The sequence below is a fragment of the Eleutherodactylus coqui genome, chromosome 12 (genome assembly GCF_035609145.1).
Source record: "Eleutherodactylus coqui strain aEleCoq1 chromosome 12, aEleCoq1.hap1, whole genome shotgun sequence".
NCBI classification, from domain to species: domain Eukaryota; kingdom Metazoa; phylum Chordata; class Amphibia; order Anura; family Eleutherodactylidae; genus Eleutherodactylus; species Eleutherodactylus coqui.
This window is the reverse complement of record NC_089848.1, coordinates 83,870,895-83,890,669: the sequence shown is the minus strand read 5'-3', so window position 1 is coordinate 83,890,669 and position 19,775 is coordinate 83,870,895. Positions and strand designations below refer to the sequence as shown.

Here is a 19,775-nt window from a genome sequence, read left to right as displayed (position 1 = left end):
TATTATACTCCAGAGCTGCACTCACTATTCTGCTGGTGGAGTCACTGTGTACATACATTACTTTTCCTGTACCTATCCTGAGTTACATTCTGTATTATACTCCAGAGCTGCACTCACTATTCTGCTGGTGGAGTCACTGTGTACATACATTACTTATCCTGTACTGATCCTGAGTTACATCCTGTATTATACTCCAGAGCTGCACTCACTATTCTGCTGGTGGAGTCACTGTGTACATACATTACATTACTTATCCTGTACTGATCATTATGCAATCTGTCTGTGATGGGGAACCTTTTAATACAATATGGCTGCCTAGCATGGCGGTCATGCCAGCAGCGCCTGAGACATCATCAGGTGGCTTTTTTTTCTAATTTAACCCCTTAAGGACCTTGCATTTTAAATTTATGGCGCTTGGTCTTGAGTTTTAATCCTGCTCGAGAGTAAAAAATACGCTGCGGGATTAAGGTTTCTTCTCCTGCCATCTAGTAGGACCCATAAGAGAAGGCAGAAGTGGGTTGTAACTGCTTCAGCCTTCTCCTTTACAGAGAAGGCAGCTTTACAATGAGCGATATGTAGTTATAAGAGAAAGCAGAAGTGTTACTTCCACTATTCGACTAGACAATTAGGTGCTCCCTGCCAAAGGAGAGCTGCATGGTCCTACAGACCCTGATCAGCTCTGCCATTAACTATTGTCACTACATGGGAAGGTATCCTCCTGTAACTGGGGCTCCTATGGATGCAACTCTTATGGACGCCCCAGCTACAGTGGAAAAGTGTGAAATTAAACAAAAAAAAGACAAGGTGAATGACCCCCAGAGGTATTATATGACTTCATGCGGGGCAGAGATGGCAAAAAAAATACCTCCAAAAATAAGTAAAAGAAATTACAGAATAAATTGATGACAATCAAAACCGCCGCCATATGTGCCATGTAATCCGAGACTATACAAATTATATATCAAAATGTCTGAAACAAAATGAGGAACCCATTCCTGTACTTTATTTTAGTGTAAATATACTTTTTTAAAAAGTAAACAACTATAAATTAAAAAAAAAATCTTTTTTTTAGCTTTTTACCCCTAATCAAACTAAAAAACTGAAAAAAAAAGCTATATAAAAATAGGTGTGTGTATGTGTGTGTGTGTATATATATATATATATATATATATATATATATATATATATATATATATATATATATATATATATACACACTACCGTTCAAAAGTTTGGGGTCACATTGAAATGTCCTTATTTTTGAAGGAAAAGCACTGTACTTTTCAATGAAGATAACTTTAAACTAGTCCTAACTTTAAACAAATGCACTCTATACATTGCTAATGTGGTAAATGACTATTCTAGCTGCAAATGTCTGGTTTTTTGTCCAATATCTACAAAGGTGTATAGAGGCCCATTTCCAGCAACTATCACTCCAGTGTTCTAATGGTACAATGTGTTTGCTCATTGGCTCAGAAGGCTAATTGATGATTAGAAAACCCTTGTGCAATCATGTTCACACATCTGAAAACAGTCTAGCTCGTTACAGAAGCTACAAAACTGACCTTCCTGTGAGCAGATTGAGTTTCTGGAGCATCACATTTGTGGGGTCAATTAAACGCTCAAAATGGCCAGAAAAAGAGAACTTTCATCTGAAACTTGACAGTCTATTCTTGTTCTTAGAAATGAAGGCTATTCCATGCGAGAAATTGCTAAGAAATTGAAGATTTCCTACAACGGTGTGTACTACTCCCTTCAGAGGACAGCACAAACAGGCTCTAACCAGAGTAGAAAAAGAAGTGGGAGGCCGCGTTGCACAACTAAGCAAGAAGATAAGCACATTAGAGTCTCTAGTTTGAGAAACAGATGCCTCACAGGTACCCAACTGGCATCTTCATTAAATAGTACCCGCAAAACACCAGTGTCAACATCTACAGTGAAGAGGCGGCTGCAGGATTTTGGGCTTCAGGGCAGAGTGGCAAAGAAAAAGTCATATCTGAGACTGGCCAATAAAAGAAAAAGATTACGATGGGCAAAAGAACACAGACATTGGACAGAGGAAGATTGGAAAAAAGTGTTGTGGACGGATGAATCCAAGTTTGAGGTGTTTGGATCACAAAGAAGAACGTTTGTGAGACGCAGAACAAATGAAAAGATGCTGGAAGAATGCCTGACGCCATCTGTTAAGCATGGTGGAGGTAATATGATGGTCTGGGGTTGCTTTGGTGCTGGTAAGGTGGGAGATTTGTACAGGGTAAAAGGGATTCTGAATAAGGAAGGCTATCACTCCATTTTGCAACGCCATGCCATACCCAGTGGACAGCGCTTGATTGGAACCAATTTCATCCTACAACAGGACAATGACCCTAAACACACCTCCAAATTGTGCAAGAACTATTTACAGCAGAAGCAGGCAGCTGGTATTCTATTGGTAATGGAGTGGCCAGCGCAGTCACCAGATCTGAACCCCATTGAGCTGTTGTGGGAGCAGCTTGACCGTATGGTACGCCAGAAGTGCCCATCCAACCAATCCAACTTGTGGGAGATGCTTCTAGAAGCGTGGGGTGCAATTTCTCAAGCTTACCTCAACAAATTAACAGCTAGAATGTCAAAGGTGTGCAATGCTGTAATTGCTGCAAAAGGAGGATTCTTTGACGAAAGCAAAGTTTGATGTAAAAACAATGTTATTTCAAATACAAATCATTATTTCTAACCTTGTCAATGTCTTGACTCTATTTTCTATTCATTTCACAACGCATGGTGGTGAATAAGTGTGACTTTTCATGGAAAACACAAAATTGTTTGGGTGACCCCAAACTTTTGAACGGTAGTGTATATGTATATATATATATATATATATATATATATATATATAAAATAGAAAAAAAATTTGAGAGCTGAAAAGAATAAAATATAAAAAAATAAGGCAGTACAATCCCTAAAAAGTGCCTGGTCCTTTATGGCAGAAACAATGTGGTCCTTAAGGAGCTAAATATTCCCCTCTGTTTCGTTTTTAGCGCCATAAAGAACTGAGCTGCTAGAAGAATGCATTGTGCTCGTCTCATCCAGGCCCAGAGAAACAAGCAACAAACCAATGACATCTAAACGCACAGATCCAGCATCAGGCGATACTTGTGTTGGACCCCTCTGCTAGTAATCTGAACCCACTTTTTCTTCATAGGGCCATTTTAAGCCTCCGATCCGCCCTTGCACGTACCTGTTACATTGTATTCATAATGGAAACAGTTCTTATTCAAGATGCAAGGTTCCGTTTCAGTGGCAACATGGCAGGATTTACCCTCCGCTGCCTGACGAATGGACACGGCCGACCGTTCACGAAAGCCTGTTCCATCACAAGGCTGGAAGACAGTAGAGCAAACACCTATCTTGAGAATTGACACTAGGCAAATATTCCAATACATTGAACATGGCAGACGTACAGGGCCTTTCAATTACCGGCGGAGTCTGCAAACACACATCACACATTAGACAAGCAAATTAAGCAAACAACAATCTGAAGCTCAAACAGAGAATTAAAATACTAAACATGTCATTATGAAGGCTGGAACCGCATTTGCATAATAATGAAGATCTCCCAGACATAATCACTGGGTTTAGCCAAGTTTGCAACTTCATTGTCATATTTTAATTGTCTGTATTTTGGCGCTTTCCACTGTTCTGTACCATGATAACTTCCAGGCTCGAAAATAAATAAAAATTTTTAATGTTAGAGAGACATAACATACATTTTTGATTGATGTTTTTAGTTAATTCTTTTATATGACTTCGGGGCAACCATCTTGCTTGAGTTGCTTCAACAGTAGCTCCAGACATGGGACTTGTAGCGGGCACTGCTGTTTTTTCTTGTATTGTAGATAATTTTTATTGTTCTTTTTATTATTATTATTTTACATTCTTTTTTTTAACCTTTTTTTTCACTTTATTTATTATAATGCATTAAAATACTTTTGTATTCCACTGAACTATAGACTGTGTTTAGGAAATAACTATCAGGCCCTGAGCAAATGATCATCATAGAGCTGTGGCCCCTACTCAGGAACAGTGATGAGCGATTAGTGGAATAATCGGTTTATGTCAGTATCGGGCCAACTTCATGAAAATCACTATGAATCGGGATGGCCAATTTCGTCTCCCATTAAAGTCAATGGAAATAAAAATAAGGTTCACTTGTTTGCCCTCCAGGAGGTCTCCAATGCAGCCAAAGCCCCCCAAATTGCATGGGAATACAGCCACACATCTGGGGAGCACTGTTCTCCCTAAAATTGGTCAAAATAGTACGCAGTGCTGTAGAGGTCAATCATAGCACATGGGTGTGATTCAAAACAGAAGAAGGCCCACGTAGGATCACTGAGATCAAAAATTGCACCAAGGAAAACAGCAGCTGCTTGTTTTAAAAGCAATGTCATACAGAAAAGGTCTGCAAGGTGAACACAACACTCAAGCACAGGCCTTCTCCAAGGAACAGCTGTAGAGGTACAAAAAAAGTTTGCTATCCAAGACAGCAGATGTGCTGTGTGTTTTTAAAAGTAAGATCATAAATTTTGCAAAGAACAAATTCTAACACGTGAGCAGAACAGCCGAGCACGGACCTTCTCCAAGGAAATGCTGTGGAGCTACAGATGTTTCTTGCGCTTTAGAAATATTTTGTTTTTGGAGAAGGAGGATGGGGAAATATGGCAGAAACAGGAGAAGGAGTTCCACCACCACCAGTACTTTGAGGGCACAGTGTGATCTTTGATATAAGTCTATGCTCAGTCACATGTAAGAAAAAATTACCGGCGTGCTAATTAATCAGTGGAATCTGCCACCCGGGTGCAGAAGTCCAGTGAAATCCATGTCTGGCTCATTTTTATAAATGTCAAGCAATCCACATTGTCTGTGGAGAGGTGGATGCGTCTGTCAGTTATTACACCTCCCAGCTGTGCTGAACACCCTTTCTGATAGCCCACTGGCAGCGGGGCAGTCAAGCACCTCTAAAGCATGTTGTGTAAGCTCTGGTCACTCGCATAGACTCCCAAACAACAAAGGGGTCAACGCCATGTTTGAGTACATCCAGCAAGAGCTGACATATTCTTGCACAACCATGAATAAGTGCTGCCTGTGACTGTCAGTTCTACACTGTGCTTTTGCTGCAGGTTGCAAGAGGCTGAAAAATCAATGTCTGACCTCTATTACACTTTCTCTGCCAATGATGAGGGTGCTGTTGCAGCGGCTTCCTGCGTGTCCGCCATCAGCCGCACAGCTGTGATCCATTGTGGATGCATCCTCGCAGCTGTGGGGAAATGCTGTGCTCAAGATTCTTAACGGTCTGTTCTGATACTGCAATATGTTGTGGTACATCTCCACTGCTGGAATGAGATTCGTCATTTTAGCCTTGTAGCGGGGATCAAGATGGAGGCCACGTAGTAATGATTAGATGTTTTGAGGTGGGCTATGCGATGGTCCTTCTGCAAGCACTGCAGCATAAAAGCACTCATATGCCTCAGAGTGCATTAAGGGTGATGACCCATATTCATCGGCATAAGGCCTAAGAGTGTCCTTGGGTTAGTGATGGATGAAAGGAACATTGTGTAGAACCCTTCCCTTCCTCTGGAACTATAATATCCCCCTCCTTTTTCTTCTTTTCTGCCATGTTGGAGAAGACGTCCTCCTATTCTGCCCAAAGCCACTCTACCTGCGGTATTCAGTAACAGTAGATTGGCCAGACAGTTGAAAGATCTGTATCCCTTCTTCCTCCTGTGACAACAACACGTCATTGTCCCTGAGGCCCTGTAGCCTCTGCTCCAGCAGGCAGACAACAGGGATGGTCATACTCATCAGTGCGTCATCACGACTGACCATTTTGGTCACTTCCTCAAAGTAGGCTAAAATACACATCATTGATCTGCAGCCAATCCACAGGCATGAAGTGACCGACCTCCTTGCAGTGTCTGCTAATGGCATACATCATCTAGTTCTCTGTGATTGCTCTCTGCTGCTGGCTTAGCCTCTACAACAAATGCAACATAGAATTGCATCATGTAGGCATGTCATAGATAAGACGGTTGAGTGGTAGCCCAAACAGTCTCTGCACCTCCACCAGATGAGAGGCGGCTGCATGTGGACACTGTTAGGAAGTGTTGCATTACCAGGTTCATCTCACGGAACAGGCAAAATACTTGTGTGAGATTGCTGCCAGCAAGTTGGCCCATTGTCACATGTGACCTTGCCTGGCTTCCGATTGTGATGGGTCAGCCAGGGCCTGCAGAGCTTTCATCCACTCTTCGGCCGGATGTTTTAGGACAGAAGTTTAGTATTTAACACATGCAGCACTGTATATATGCCGGCTTTTGTCTCATACGAATATTTATGTGGAGGGTGTTGAAAGTTACTATGAAGGGGTGGACAAAAAGAAGGAGGTGGTGAGGAGGGGACAGACAAGAATGAATGTCCCACAACTCTTGGGAGAACCATGAAACAGAGACCACCACTTTCGGCTTCATGCCCTATCTGCAAGAAATTGGCGTAGGGTGCTATTAAGGTTAATGCCCCTGGCCATGTTTACTGGACCACGTGTCTGTGGTCAGGTTTGCCCTGCCACTGACAGCATTCTTCAACGCCAAGAACACATTATCACTCACATAACGGTGCAGGGCGTGGATATCTTTGTGGCCAATAAAATGACAGCTGGGCATCTGGTATGGTGGGTTAGCATGTAGCAACATTTTGTGGGAGGCATCTATTTCCACTAGATTGAAAAGCAGCATTTCCATTGCAAGCAGCTGTGCAATGCATTCAGACTCTGTGCTTGTGGATGGTTGGGGTGGTATTTTATTTTTACATTCTCATAGCTGGGGGATGCAGGGCTAGCTGCTGACCGGGAACATGGAATAGAAGTCAATGTCAGTGAAGGTGGTAGTGATGGTAGCGGCTCTCAGTTTCCTACTACTGGCTTTGAAGCCTACAGCCTGATTGTCAATTGTGGAGGAGAGGCGTGAAGTAAGCGTGCTACTGTCCCTACACGGAAAAACCTCTCGGTGCTCAGAGGATACTGTAAGAACACGTAGGGAGATGGAGGAAGAGGTAGTAGAAAAGGGAGTAGGATGAGGCTCCCTTTCTGTCCATGTTGGGTCAAGCACCTCATTATCTTCCACCTCTTCTTCATCATCCTTCTCCTCCTGAGTGGACTCTGTCACAGTGAGCCCCGGGAGCTGGAATCTCTACTGCCACGTCCCTTTGACTACACGTTGCCAGTGGAGGTATGACCACGTGTACTGACCCACCCTCATCTTCCTCTTCCGAGGAAAGAAATTGTTGGACATCAGTGCATTCAATGTCTTGGTCTTCTCCCTCTGGTCATTCAGTGTCATGGATATCCAAACAACAAACAGCTTCTCAGACTGATCCATGGGAACTGCTTCAGAAGGTGCAGGGGATTTGGTCTGGGGTGAAATAGAGAGGATGCTTTTTCTGACTGGTGCAGACTGACTGCTGTGTGACTGCGGCTGGGAGGAAGAGGAGGTGGTGGAACTCGAGGCATGCTGTGTCACCCACTCTTTGATGTTCTGTGTGCTGCAGATGTAACGCCCAGGCAGAACCACTTCTAAGGAATGGCAGTAAACTGACCTCACCTCCTGCTGAATGTGAAGTTGAGTAGTACACACTTGAAGTGCCAACTTGGCCCATCTTCTACCACCATCACTGACATGTCCCCTGCTCCTTGTTTTCTTCATGTTGCCTTTTTTATCTAGTTTTTTTAATTCACTTTTTAGTGTAATTTTATGTAACTTAGCAGCTAACTTTGTAGACTGAAGAAAACCACTGCTAGTTGCGTATGGCCTGCAAATAAATCATAGTGGCCGAACTGCTGACTCTGAACGACATCAGCTGACACGCACTGTGTGTATTTACTGTTTCCCTGTTTGTTTTTACGTTTTATATTAACAAAAAAAAGCACTGCCAACTAAATAAGCTGTAATCCGTGGGAGACACAATATGTGAGAACAGAAGGCCACAGGGTCGAGTGTGTATCTTTGCGAGCTGTCCATGTTTGGCGCAGCTTAACTGAATTCCACAAACACTACTGCTACCTGCGTAAGCTCTGCAAATAATTTGTAGTAGCTGGACTGGTGACCTTGAATCATCTCTGAGGTCACAAACAGAGAACTGCAATATTCTTCATCCCAAAGTGTTGCTTGTTTTCCGGCTTTGCTGCTATATACATAAACAGCAGCTGATATATACCCTTCTCCAATGTACAGACCACATGTTATATAGGCATATAAATGTGATTCAGCTTCTCTTTCCTGTGCACAAATGTAAAATAGCTACTAGTTACACTGTACCGATGTTACATATGGCTAGGTCATTTGATGCAGGCGTCCAATTAAACTGCTGCCCACCTGCAAGATGGAGAACACATTTGATGACATCAGCAAGGTGCACTGGCTGCTGATTAGCTCCACTCAGACCTCTGCAGCAGGCATTATGGGAGTTTCTATTTTCCAAAAAATTTTGCCAAAATTGGTTTGGGCTAACCTGATTCGATTTCGCAGAAATTGGGAAGATTTTATCACCTGGCCGATCAAAATGAGCAACACTGATGAACAACTGCCCATTTACTGTGAATGAAGGCAGATGGGCTGGAACAATCCTCAGCCCATTCCGCCTCCATTCAGTCAATCATGCCTATTCCTGTGTAAAAGCACAAGACCGATTATCGCTGGGATGACCTGTCGGCCTTCTGTTGCCCGACAGATAGTCCCATGTAAAAGTACCATAACCTACTATTTTTCTGCATTTACAATGTGTTTTGGTTTGGCGTTTTTAGGCAGATGAAAAATTGCAGGTGGTTGAAATAAAAAAAAATGGGGGAAAACACATCACTCTCGCATGCAAGTTTTGAGATTTTTTTCACACTGTCCCAGGAAATAATGACCGATTCTCGCAGTGGAATTCCCCAAAAATAGGACATGCTGTGAGTTTTTGATCTTGGACTTTTGGTGTGAGTGAAACATTGCTCATGTAAATTTACCCATTGAAAATAATGGGTTATATTGATGTGCAAGGCTGGTCTGTCTTATGAGGCTTAAACATATGGGCGTGATTTTGTCCCGTTTTGCAGTCATTAAAATCACGGCAGCCCAACGGGACAAAAGTAAGCCATTGATTTCAGTGATTTCATTTTCACTAGCGGGATTTTTGTGCGTTAATACTACGTGCGAGAAAGATAGGGCAGGACCTGTCTTCCGGCTTTTATTTTCCAAACTCATGAGCAACAGCGTGGGGTTTGGATAGTCAAGAAGAAAAAGCCGGTTCATAAGCTAATACGCTCCGTAGCAGTGGGCATATTAGCACATGCGCCCATCCATTTAGGCCCTAACACACAGAGTTCTTATGTGAAAATTGCCCATGTAAATACAGCCTATGGGCTTATTCACACGGGCGTTGGCATTTTTGCATTCGCCCGCCAGCGACGTAAAAACATGTGAATTGGTGCATAAAACTGTCTACCCCTTCCCTCTCCATTACCGGCTCTCAGGAGGGGAGGAGGTGGGATGGGGCGGGAGCTGGTGTGCTAAGCTCCACTCGCCCTTTTTTCCTCGTCGGCAGCAGCAATGGGAGGGGGTGGGAGCTTGACAACTAGCTCCGTTGTGTCCTCCTATTGCAAACAGCCGGCAAGGGGCGGAGAGTAGGAAGATATGGGGAGGGAGTTTAGCTTAACTCCCTCCTATCTCCCATCTCTGGCAGCTGTCATAGGCTCCCATAGGAGTCTGTGCAGCCGCCTCCATATTCCAGCCAGGAAGATAGTTCCAGGACTATCTTTCCTGGCTGGCGTAAAAGCGCCCATCTGGCCAAGATGGCGCATTTTGGCTGGGCGCTTTTACGCGGCAGAAAATCGCCCATCTGATTTGTTGCATTGGAATCCAATGCATCAGATGGAAGCGTATATCGGCCGACCGTGAAAACGGTGTCCTATATACGCTTGTGTGAATAAAGCCTATCTGCTCTTACTAAGACATAAAGCAGAAAGCAGGAGCATTGGACTCAAGGGCAGATATTAATTGGAGATTTCTTTCTTTAGAGGGAGAAATATTTGTTAAAGGCAATGGCATGCCCCCCACATAGCAATACCTTTTCTTAAAGGGACAGCTCACTTTCTTATTTACAGGAGCATAAACTTTCTTACTATAGTCTATTCTTGTTCTCATTAATCTTATTTCCAGCCTGCTTTCCAGACTCCAGGACGGTATTTACATACTAATTGGACTTCCTCCATGATGTACCTGTAATAACCAGTATAAGGCGGCATTGGAATAATTAGTATTTACCGACCAGCTACTGTCTGAGACCCAATTAATGTCATTATCCATTGTAGTAGGAGAGGTGAATATTCAATAAGACTATGTTACTGCCGCATTGGAGCTTATTCAGCGAAATGTTAGATATTATCAGCCACGGAGTAGTGTATGGGCTCATTCACACTGGCACTAGAATAGTGGGATCTGGAGAATGGAAGCTGCAGATTCTCTCTGCTGTATGAAGGAACATAGTGGGCGCTAATGATTCTACTTTTTTGCACTAGACCTTTTGAAAATAGCATAAAACTGCACTAAAATAGCATGGTAAGGACAGTGTAAACCAATTTTTTTTAAAGGGGGGGGGGGTACCTTATTGACAACCTGTGGAAAAATTAAGGACTGAGATGAAAGTCTCCATTAACCCTTTCAGTGGCAGGTAGTCTTTAGGTAGTCTTCAGCACCTTTCAACACTGATTTTTAGGAGATTTTTCAGGCGTGCCACTAAAGGGGGTTAAGGCTAGGTCACAGTCAAATGACAAAAGTACCCTGACATCCAAAACTACCACTAAAACTCAAATTTGATTAAAATACTCTCAAGGTAAACGTTAAAAATTGTACTGTATGTACCCCGGGCAATGCTGCAATTTTACCGCCATGGGTGGTGACTAAATGATATTAAGTCTACTCGACCCTGTAATAATATTCATTAAATATGGATAAGACGGCACACTGGGGGTTGGGGCGTTTCAATTTTGACATATGGCCCTTTTTTCAATGTAACCCTCCTTGTGAAAGCTTAAAGGGTATATTCAACTTTAGACTTTTTATCATATGTATAGAATTAATATACACAAAAGGTAAACACTGTGTACATACATTACATTACTTATCCTGTCTTGATCCTCAGTTATAGCCTATTTTATACTCCAGAGCTGCACTCACTATTCTGCTGGTGGTGTCACTGTGTACATAGATTGCATTACTTTTCTGTTACTGATTTGCATCCTGCATTATAGTCGAGAGCTGTGCTGGGGGACGGAATGGCTAGAAGACTGGAAGAGTGTTTTAACTAGGGACCAGGGGGGAGGGCACCAAGAGAAATAGGGAGGTAGATAGTGTAGACACCGACCTGAGACCAAGTAATGGGACTGCGGGTGGAGCAGGAGGTGGGGTTAGTAGAGTTAGAACTGGCAGAATAGATAATAGGACCAAAGGTAGAACAATGAAAATAAAGAATAACAACCACTGTATAAATTGTATGGCAACGAATGTCTGATCAGTAAAGGGGAAGAGCTTGAAGTGAGAATGTCTGAAGAAAATTACGATATAGTGGGAATAATGGAAACATGGCTTGATGATAAGTGCGATTGGGCGGTGAACTTACAGGGTTACAATATCTTCAGAAGAGACCGTAGCAACCAGAAAGGAGGAGGGGTATGTCTGTATGCTAAATCGTACTTAATGCCGAAGCTACAAGAAGATATAGGTGTAGGAGATGAATACGTGGAATCTCTGTGGGTAGAAATACAGGGAGCAAAGAATAACAAAATCCTGATAGAGGTTTTCTATAGGCCACCAAAAGGAACAAAAGAAACTGAAAATTTATTATTAACACAAATAGAAGAGGTGTCAAACCGCAACAAAGTAATTATTATGGGGGGGGGGGGGTTTAATTATCCGGATATAATATGGGATGAATATGGAGTAATATAAGATGAAACCTGAAAATCCCCTAAAGGCAATACGTTTTTGAGAATAATTAAAGATTACTACCTTTCCCAACTTGTGCGGGAGCCAACTTCAGGGAGGGCCACTCCCGACTTAGTATTAACCAACAAACCTGACAGAATCACGGGGGTGCAGGTTGAGGGACACTTGGGAAATAGTGACCACAATATAATTAAATTCCAGCTGTTATTGAATAGGAAGCCTTATCAGGGAGCGACAAAAAAATGAAACTTCAGTAAAGCAAAATTTGATCAGCTCAGAACTGCTATCGGCAACATTAATTGGGACAACATCCTCAAAAATAACAATACAGGCGATAAATGAGGGGGAAGTTAAAAAACATCGTAATGACCTCATGTGAGCAGTTCATACTCTTTAAAAATAAAAGAACTACAAGTAGAAGGAAACCAATGTGGCTCGACAAGACTGTAAGAGGGGCAACAAGCGAAAAAAAAAGAAAGCGTTTGAATTATTAAAACAAGAAGGCAGTGAAGAAGCGTTAAAAAAATCAAAATATTTAAGGATAATCTCAAAGCTGCCAAGGAGGAGGCAGAAAGACTGATTGCCAAAGAGAGCAAAAATAACCCTAAACTATTCTTCCATTATATAAACAGTAAAAGGATTTGCACTGAGAGCACTGGCCCGTTAGCAAATAATGCAGGAGAGATCATAGAAGACGATGGGGGGAAAGGCAAATCTATTAAATAGTTTTTTCTCAAGTGTACTCACGAATGAAAAAGCAATGTCACACAAGATGCAAGGGAATAAAACGAACCCCCCCCCCCCCCCTCTAAATATTGCATGCCTAACACAGGAGGAAGTACAGAGCCGGTTAAGAAGGATTAAAATCGATAAATTGCTGGGCCCGGAAGGAATACACCCACGGGTTCTAAGAGAACTAAGTGACATGACAGATAGACTGCTATTTCTTATATCTAGAGACACCATTGAGACCGGGGTTGTACCATTAGATTGGCGCATTGCCAGTGTGGTCCCAACATACAAAAATGGGTCTAAAAGAGAACCTGGTAACTACAGGCTGGTAACTCTCACTTCAATAAGTAAAAAAAATATATTTGAGGGGTTTCTAAGAGATGCATCCCAGAATACCTAAGGAAAACAATGGTATAACCCCCTCATCAGCATGGGTTCATGAGGGGTCGATCATGCCAGACCAATTTGATTAGCTTCTACCATGAAGTAAGTTCTAGGCTGGACCTGGGAGAGTCTATTGATCTTGTATATCTGGATTTTTCTAAAGCATTTGAAACCGTGCCACATAATAGGCTGATATATAAAATGAGACAACTTGGGCTGGGAGAAAACATGTGTATGTTGGTAAAGAACTGGTTTGTACTCCGATTGAACCACCGTTGCTAGTGGGGTGCCACAGAGTTCAGCATTAGGCCCCATTCTGTTCAATATATTTATTAATGACCTGATAGAAGGGAATTCTGCAACAGGGTAAAGACCACACCCTATAGAATACTAGTTATTAAGAGTTCCGTGAAGACACTGAACAGGCAGGTTCAGAGATTTCAGCTCTGAAGCTAGCAAAATATTGAGTGCAGCTCTGAAGTATAATAAAGGATGTAACTCAGATTCAGTACAGAATACGTAATGTATGTACACAGTGACTCCACCAGCATAATAGTGAGTGCAGCTCCGGAGTATAATACAGGATGTAACTCAGGATCAATACAGGATAAGTAATGTAATGTATGTACACAGTGACTCCACCAGCAGAATAGTGAGTGCAGCTCTGGAGTGTGATACAGGATGCAACTCAGGATCAGTACAGGATAAGTAGGCTAATTTATTGTCTTTATAAAGTGACAGTTTTTTCTGTAAATACATTCTGTAAAATGGTGAATAATGGTGGATATAATAATTAATTTATTGCCCTGAGCAATAGCATAACAATCCAACATATAATTTTCAATCAATACATTATCCTTCTTGTACTCATTTTTTTTATAATGCTGGCATCATATGAAGCCCTCCATTACCTACCAAAGGACACCTGCTCCATTCACTCCACTCCGACATAACACAGTCCTCAGGACAAGGCAACTTGCAATTTCTGGCGCCTAGAGGCATCTCTTCTGGCTCACAAAGATAATCTTCTACAACATCTGCAGGTCCGTCCACCGTGTTCTGCATGCACCTGTTAACATACAAATTAATACACATGCTGGCATTGTAGGGTGTATATACTGTATGTGTGCGCAGCCACTGCAATATCAGCTACGACCAGCAGATTGCGCTGCTGAACAAACCTTTCACAACAGTCAGGAAATCAGGCCTGGACTTTCCCGGTAATATGACGATTATTTCCAGTGCTCTAAATACCCCGTCACAGAGACTTTTTAATGAAGTTTTCAATTAATTTTAGAATAAATCTATTATTACATATGAGTTATAATCACAGACCTGCTGGTGACGGCAGCATGTAATATTCTTACAAATCACTTCCAACTTCCAATTAAATATGACTTTGAAACTCACAATTATATAAACTTTTTTGGTTCCCAGCTTAAAGCCTTCTCAGTGGAACAGTCTGTTCCTTTTTATCCAGCTTCAGCATCAATAGGGAAAGAAAAAAGGAAGAAGACCAATCCCTTGATTTTATTCATATATTGTGCCCCTTTGGACCTGCCACCTTTACCTGTCCACCAGGACAGGAAATTTGGTGCTTTACCAACCATTGCCATGATATAGGATTTGGTTAAATAGGTTGGGCCAGATTACAAGAACATGGTTGCTTTCTTCCGGAAACCGTGCCAAATCTGCCTACTAGTTATATCTGGTAGACGGGGGGCACTGGAATGAATAAAACCGAACTGCAAAACTCCACACAGCCTGTGCATATATGTGGCGCTGTTTCCAGAAGAAAGCAGCCATGCTGTACAACCCCTTTAAGGAATTTGAGTCATGTTGAAAGCTACAGGATAGGGGCTAATTTTCAGGTCCAGCCATTGGGATCCTCACCTATCTCAAGGGCACGGCTCAGATGAGTCCTGAAGTGAGGACAGGGGTGGCTGCTTCATTCATTTCAATGAGACTAACCACTGAAAGCTTGGCTACCTCCAGCGTTCCCTTTGAAATTAATTGAATAGGGGTGCACGAGTGTAACCATAACTGCCCTCATTTCAAGGAGCATCGGAGTAACGTTCTAAGGATCAGTAGGGGTCAGATTTCCATTGATTCCAGTTATCTCCTACCTTGTGGATAGGGGATAACTTTCAAATTCGGCACAAGCCCTTTAAATCTAACTGACCAATTGGCTGTGGGCCCCCTTTTGGCATTGGACCCTCAGACACTACTCAAATGGTCACTCCACCCCCTGGATAGGTATTCATAAGTTTATGTTTGAAGTCAGACTTAAAGGGATTGTGCCAAGTTACAAAGTTATCCTCTATCTACAAGGTAGCATAACTTTATGATCAGTGGGGTCTGACTGATGGGACCTCCATGATCCCCAGAACAGGGCTCTATTGGGTCCCTGAGTGAATGGAGCAGAGGTCATGCATGTGCGCTACTGCTCCATTCACTTCGATGACAGCACAGGAGATTGCCTAAGTGCCTGAACTCGGTAATCTTCGGTGACATCATTGAAGTGAATGGAGCAGTGGCGAGTTTGTGTGAACTCTGCTCCATTCACTCGGGGGCTGACCCTATCCTGACGATAGCTTTATAGCTTGGCAGCACCCCTTTAATTCACAATTACAGCATAGTTTCTACATTTTAGCAATCTGAGGCGGTTATCTTTTATGACACACCAGAAAAGAGTTGCTAGGTCATTCCCTTTATATTATTTCTCTACGCCGCCACCTAAGCTCTGCCCACATAGAGAAAGCTTTCTAACATGACAGTTGGAGATAATGCATCTATCTTAGGACCGAAAATAAAAACCAAGGATTTTATACATTCTTACTCCACAAATTCTAATCTTGATCATCACTGAGGATCATCAGTGTAACATTACAGGGTGAGTAGAGTTTTCCTGCTCTTACCGGACTTTCTTGGTCTGCACCCCTTCTCCACAATTTTGCTTGAGATCGACATTGGTGACTTTACACACGCTCCATGGTTCTGTGATCCACACGTACTGGTTGCAGTCACTATGACACGGCACCACTTCATATACCTGCAGCCCACATAGGAATATATGGATTATTCGTATTACCGCAGCATTAGAGGATGGTGTGTAAATGTCGGGAAGATGCAATCATCTGATTACACAGAGTCCCTACATCTTCTAAGGTGACACAATAATATCCGCACTTATTACGTCTGCAGGTAAAAGCATGTCTGCCGCCTGCAATATTATTTCATAGTGTAATGTAATCTGAAAATGGCATTTAGAGTCTCTCAAGCACTCAGCCGTTAGATATCAAATCATTACCATATATTCCCAGCATGGAACATGAAGTCATCTGTATCTGTACAATCTGTCCTGAGCCCTACTATGGTGCACTGACAAGACCGTGTAGATTTCCGGCATCATAAAACATACTAAAACTCCAGTAATCCAAAAAGTCTGAAAATGTCATATTTGTTTCTCTCCAGTACAGAAATACATTGTAGCACAAAACATTCTATTTGGGACTTTTTTGGGGCTTTCTACCAGTACAGAAGAGTTTTGTATGTATTTCAGTTATAGTCCAAAAACACCATGTAACACACATTTTGTACCAGGTTGTAACCCTTAGGGCTCGTACCCACTGGCGATAGGTTTTCCTGCGATACAAGAGCGTGTGAAAACGCATGATAATGAAACCAATGATTTTCAATGGTTTCATTCTCATTTGCAACGTGTTCACTCAAGCGTCTCTGCGCCCAATATTTTTAATGGGGCCGGGCCCCAGTGAAACCAACAGGAGAAGATCATGCAGCAGTCTTGGAATCCCCCATAGCAAGGAGAGAGAGGGGGTGGAGCTACAGGGGATCTCTTACATATCTCCCCATATTTGGAAAGATAGGGGGTGCGGCTAAAGGGCTTTCCAAGGGTTTTCCAGAGAGCAGGGGCTAGAGGGATTCTCATATTGATTCTTCTCTAGCAAAGAGAGTGGGCAGGGATAGCGGAGGAGAAGATATAGCAGAGCCGGTCAGCGCTTCTAAGGTGATGTATTTTTTTTTTTGCAGCTAGGGCTTATTTTAGGGCTTTTACATTAGGATTTCCTACTGTAAAAGTTGCATCGCATCACACAAAAATCGCGTTTTCGTGCGATGCAACAGAAAGGAAGGCTCCATAGGGAAACATGGGCTACAACTAATTGCAAACCGCGGCTGTATAGCACCTGCTGTGATTTTGTAGTCTTGCAATGTCGCAGGCTACAAAACATCACTCATGTGGAAAAACACATAGGAAAACATGGGCTCTACATACATGCAATTTGTAGCACTGTAACATAGCGAGAAAGTCGCCCGTGTGGATGCAGCTTAAGGCCCGTTTCACACGGGCTACAAAATCGAGAGTTTTTGCAGTGATGCGACATCGCTACAAAACGCAGGCATGTATGTAAAGCCGACGGTTTCTAATGGGTTCTTTCACATGAGAGATGTTTTGTAGCCTGAAAAGAACCCATGGGACACCATGGGCTTCCCATACATGTATTTTGTAGCAATGGCGCATCGCTACAAAATCTTGCGATTTTGTAGCCCGTGATATCATGATATGATATCACTGCGACAAAATTGCAGCGATATCTCACCCGTGGTCCATGTAATATCACTGCATTTCTTGTGGCAATACAGTGATTTTTTGACGCTACAAAGTTGCAAGTGATGCTACAAAGTTGCGTGATTTTGTAGCACCTCATGCAAGGATTTTTTTTTTGAGGGGGTAAGTCTTGAAATATAAGTCCTACCCTGAAAATAAGCCCTATCTGCAGTAAAAAAAAAAAAACAAAGAAAATAATACATCACCTAAGAGGCGCTGTCATCCCTGTCACGGGTCTCCTCTTCACCTACGCACTTGTTTTCTGTCTTCAGACAACCCTTCCTGGATTGGAGGATCAAAATCCCCACCTCCAGGAAGGGCTGGCTGTGATTGGTTCACGAGCGCCCCCTGCTCAGCCAATTATTGCTGGCGCTCGATGAACCAATCATTTCCATTCATTCATATATTGAATGGCTGTGATTGGTTCATTGAGCACTGGCTTTGATTAGCTGAGACACGGAGCTCGTCAACCAATCACAGCCAGCCCTTTCTGGATGTGGGGATTCTGATCCTCCACTCCAGGAAGGTTTGGCAGAAGACTTCAAGCAAGTTCCGGGGAGCTTCAGGGGAGACCCGCCCCGGAGAGGACAGCGTCTCTTAGGCGATGTATTTTTTTTTTCTGCAGCTAGGGCTTAGTTTAGGGCCTTGACAGTAGGAGAGGAAGGCTCGATAGGGAAACATGGGCTACAAAACCTCACCACCAATAGGTGGCTCTGAAGCTTTGTTCCATCTTCCCATTTCACTAAAATAGACTTGTCCGGAAAGCTAAAAGGTCCCTTTTAAATAATTATAATAATTCCTATTATTTTATTATGATTACTTTCATGAAGGCGAGAGTTTAGTAACATTTTTAATTAACAATGGAATGTGGTAAAAGTTTCCGTTAATGATTTAAGCATCTTAGGGAAACTGAATAAACTAAATTGATGATTTTACAAAATATATATATAAAAAACAAAAGACAACCTCCTCCAATAAACAGGAGGTCAAATGTGCGATTAAATTAATATAATAAATAGTGATCGCAGCCTCTCTGTATATCAGCTCTTAAATAGCGCTCTGAAGCCATATGGGAATTCTCCAGAATGCAATTAAGTGAAAAGTAAGTGCAACTTTGTAATGAGATCCCACAAGAGAATATGCTGATACATAGCCAGTACTTAAGTGGAGCATAAACCTGTAACTTAATAACTTGATCAATATAAAAATAGTGTATGCTGGTTCTTACCTGAGCCTGTGGAGTATATGAGAATCCGAAAGTGGAGCAATGAGAAAAAATAGGATAGAACATAATAAAAAAAAATTATAACAATGCAATAAAAAAATGTACATTCCATACATTATATTGACCTTTTATAAGAGTTCCCAAAGAATGTTTTTGAATTTCGCAAAATTTGTGTTGCTTTTTTAGCAATGCAAACACAGATGAATGTTCTAAATATACTTAACACTAAAGTTTTGAATAACGTAAAACCATTTTGATTGTTGCGATTACTGTTGCTAGAATGTATTCATAACGACAAAAATGGAAACATTGTAACTGTCTTTTTTTTTTTTTTTTAACGAAAAGAGAATTTCCTGAGGTTGGAATTTACTGCTTTTGTACCGTAGAAAAAAGATTATTGTTCATACAACACTTGGGCAGTAGTTTGACAAGCCACCTTAAGGGCTTATTTCGACGTGCGCATGTTGGCCGGGTTTTCACGCCCGTCCGATATACGCAGTCCCTTTCTGCAGGGGGAAGAGGCGGGCCGGGCTGGGAGCAGTGCACTGAGCTCCCGCTTCTTCACCACTATTTGCAATGGGAGGGGGCATGAAGGGGTGGAACTTAGCTCTACCCCCACAAGCACAGAACAACCCTACGGGAAGGGGTCTCGCCCTGAAACATGTATTTTAATGCTGGTTGTTTATATTATCAAATATAGGAGAAATTAGCAATTTGATTGCTTGTGAAGCGCTACACAGAGCCACCAGTTTTTTGTCTCTCCAATCACCTGCATCCACTTTTGTGGAGCAGTTTC

At 42.3% G+C, this 19,775-nt stretch overlaps 1 protein-coding gene across 1 annotated transcript in view; it reads right to left on the bottom strand.

Moving 5' to 3' along the window:
- Window positions 1-19,775, bottom strand: part of THSD7A (thrombospondin type 1 domain containing 7A) — a 266,931-nt gene that overhangs the window by 26,472 nt on the left and 220,684 nt on the right. Inside the window, exons 16-19 of the mRNA XM_066584966.1 lie at window positions 18,983-18,988; window positions 16,046-16,179; window positions 14,043-14,196; window positions 3,218-3,359 (exon numbers count right to left, since the gene is read on the bottom strand). Of these exons, the coding sequence (XP_066441063.1) occupies window positions 3,218-3,359; window positions 14,043-14,196; window positions 16,046-16,179; window positions 18,983-18,988 (436 nt within the window). The remainder of the gene's footprint in view (window positions 1-3,217; window positions 3,360-14,042; window positions 14,197-16,045; window positions 16,180-18,982; window positions 18,989-19,775) is intronic.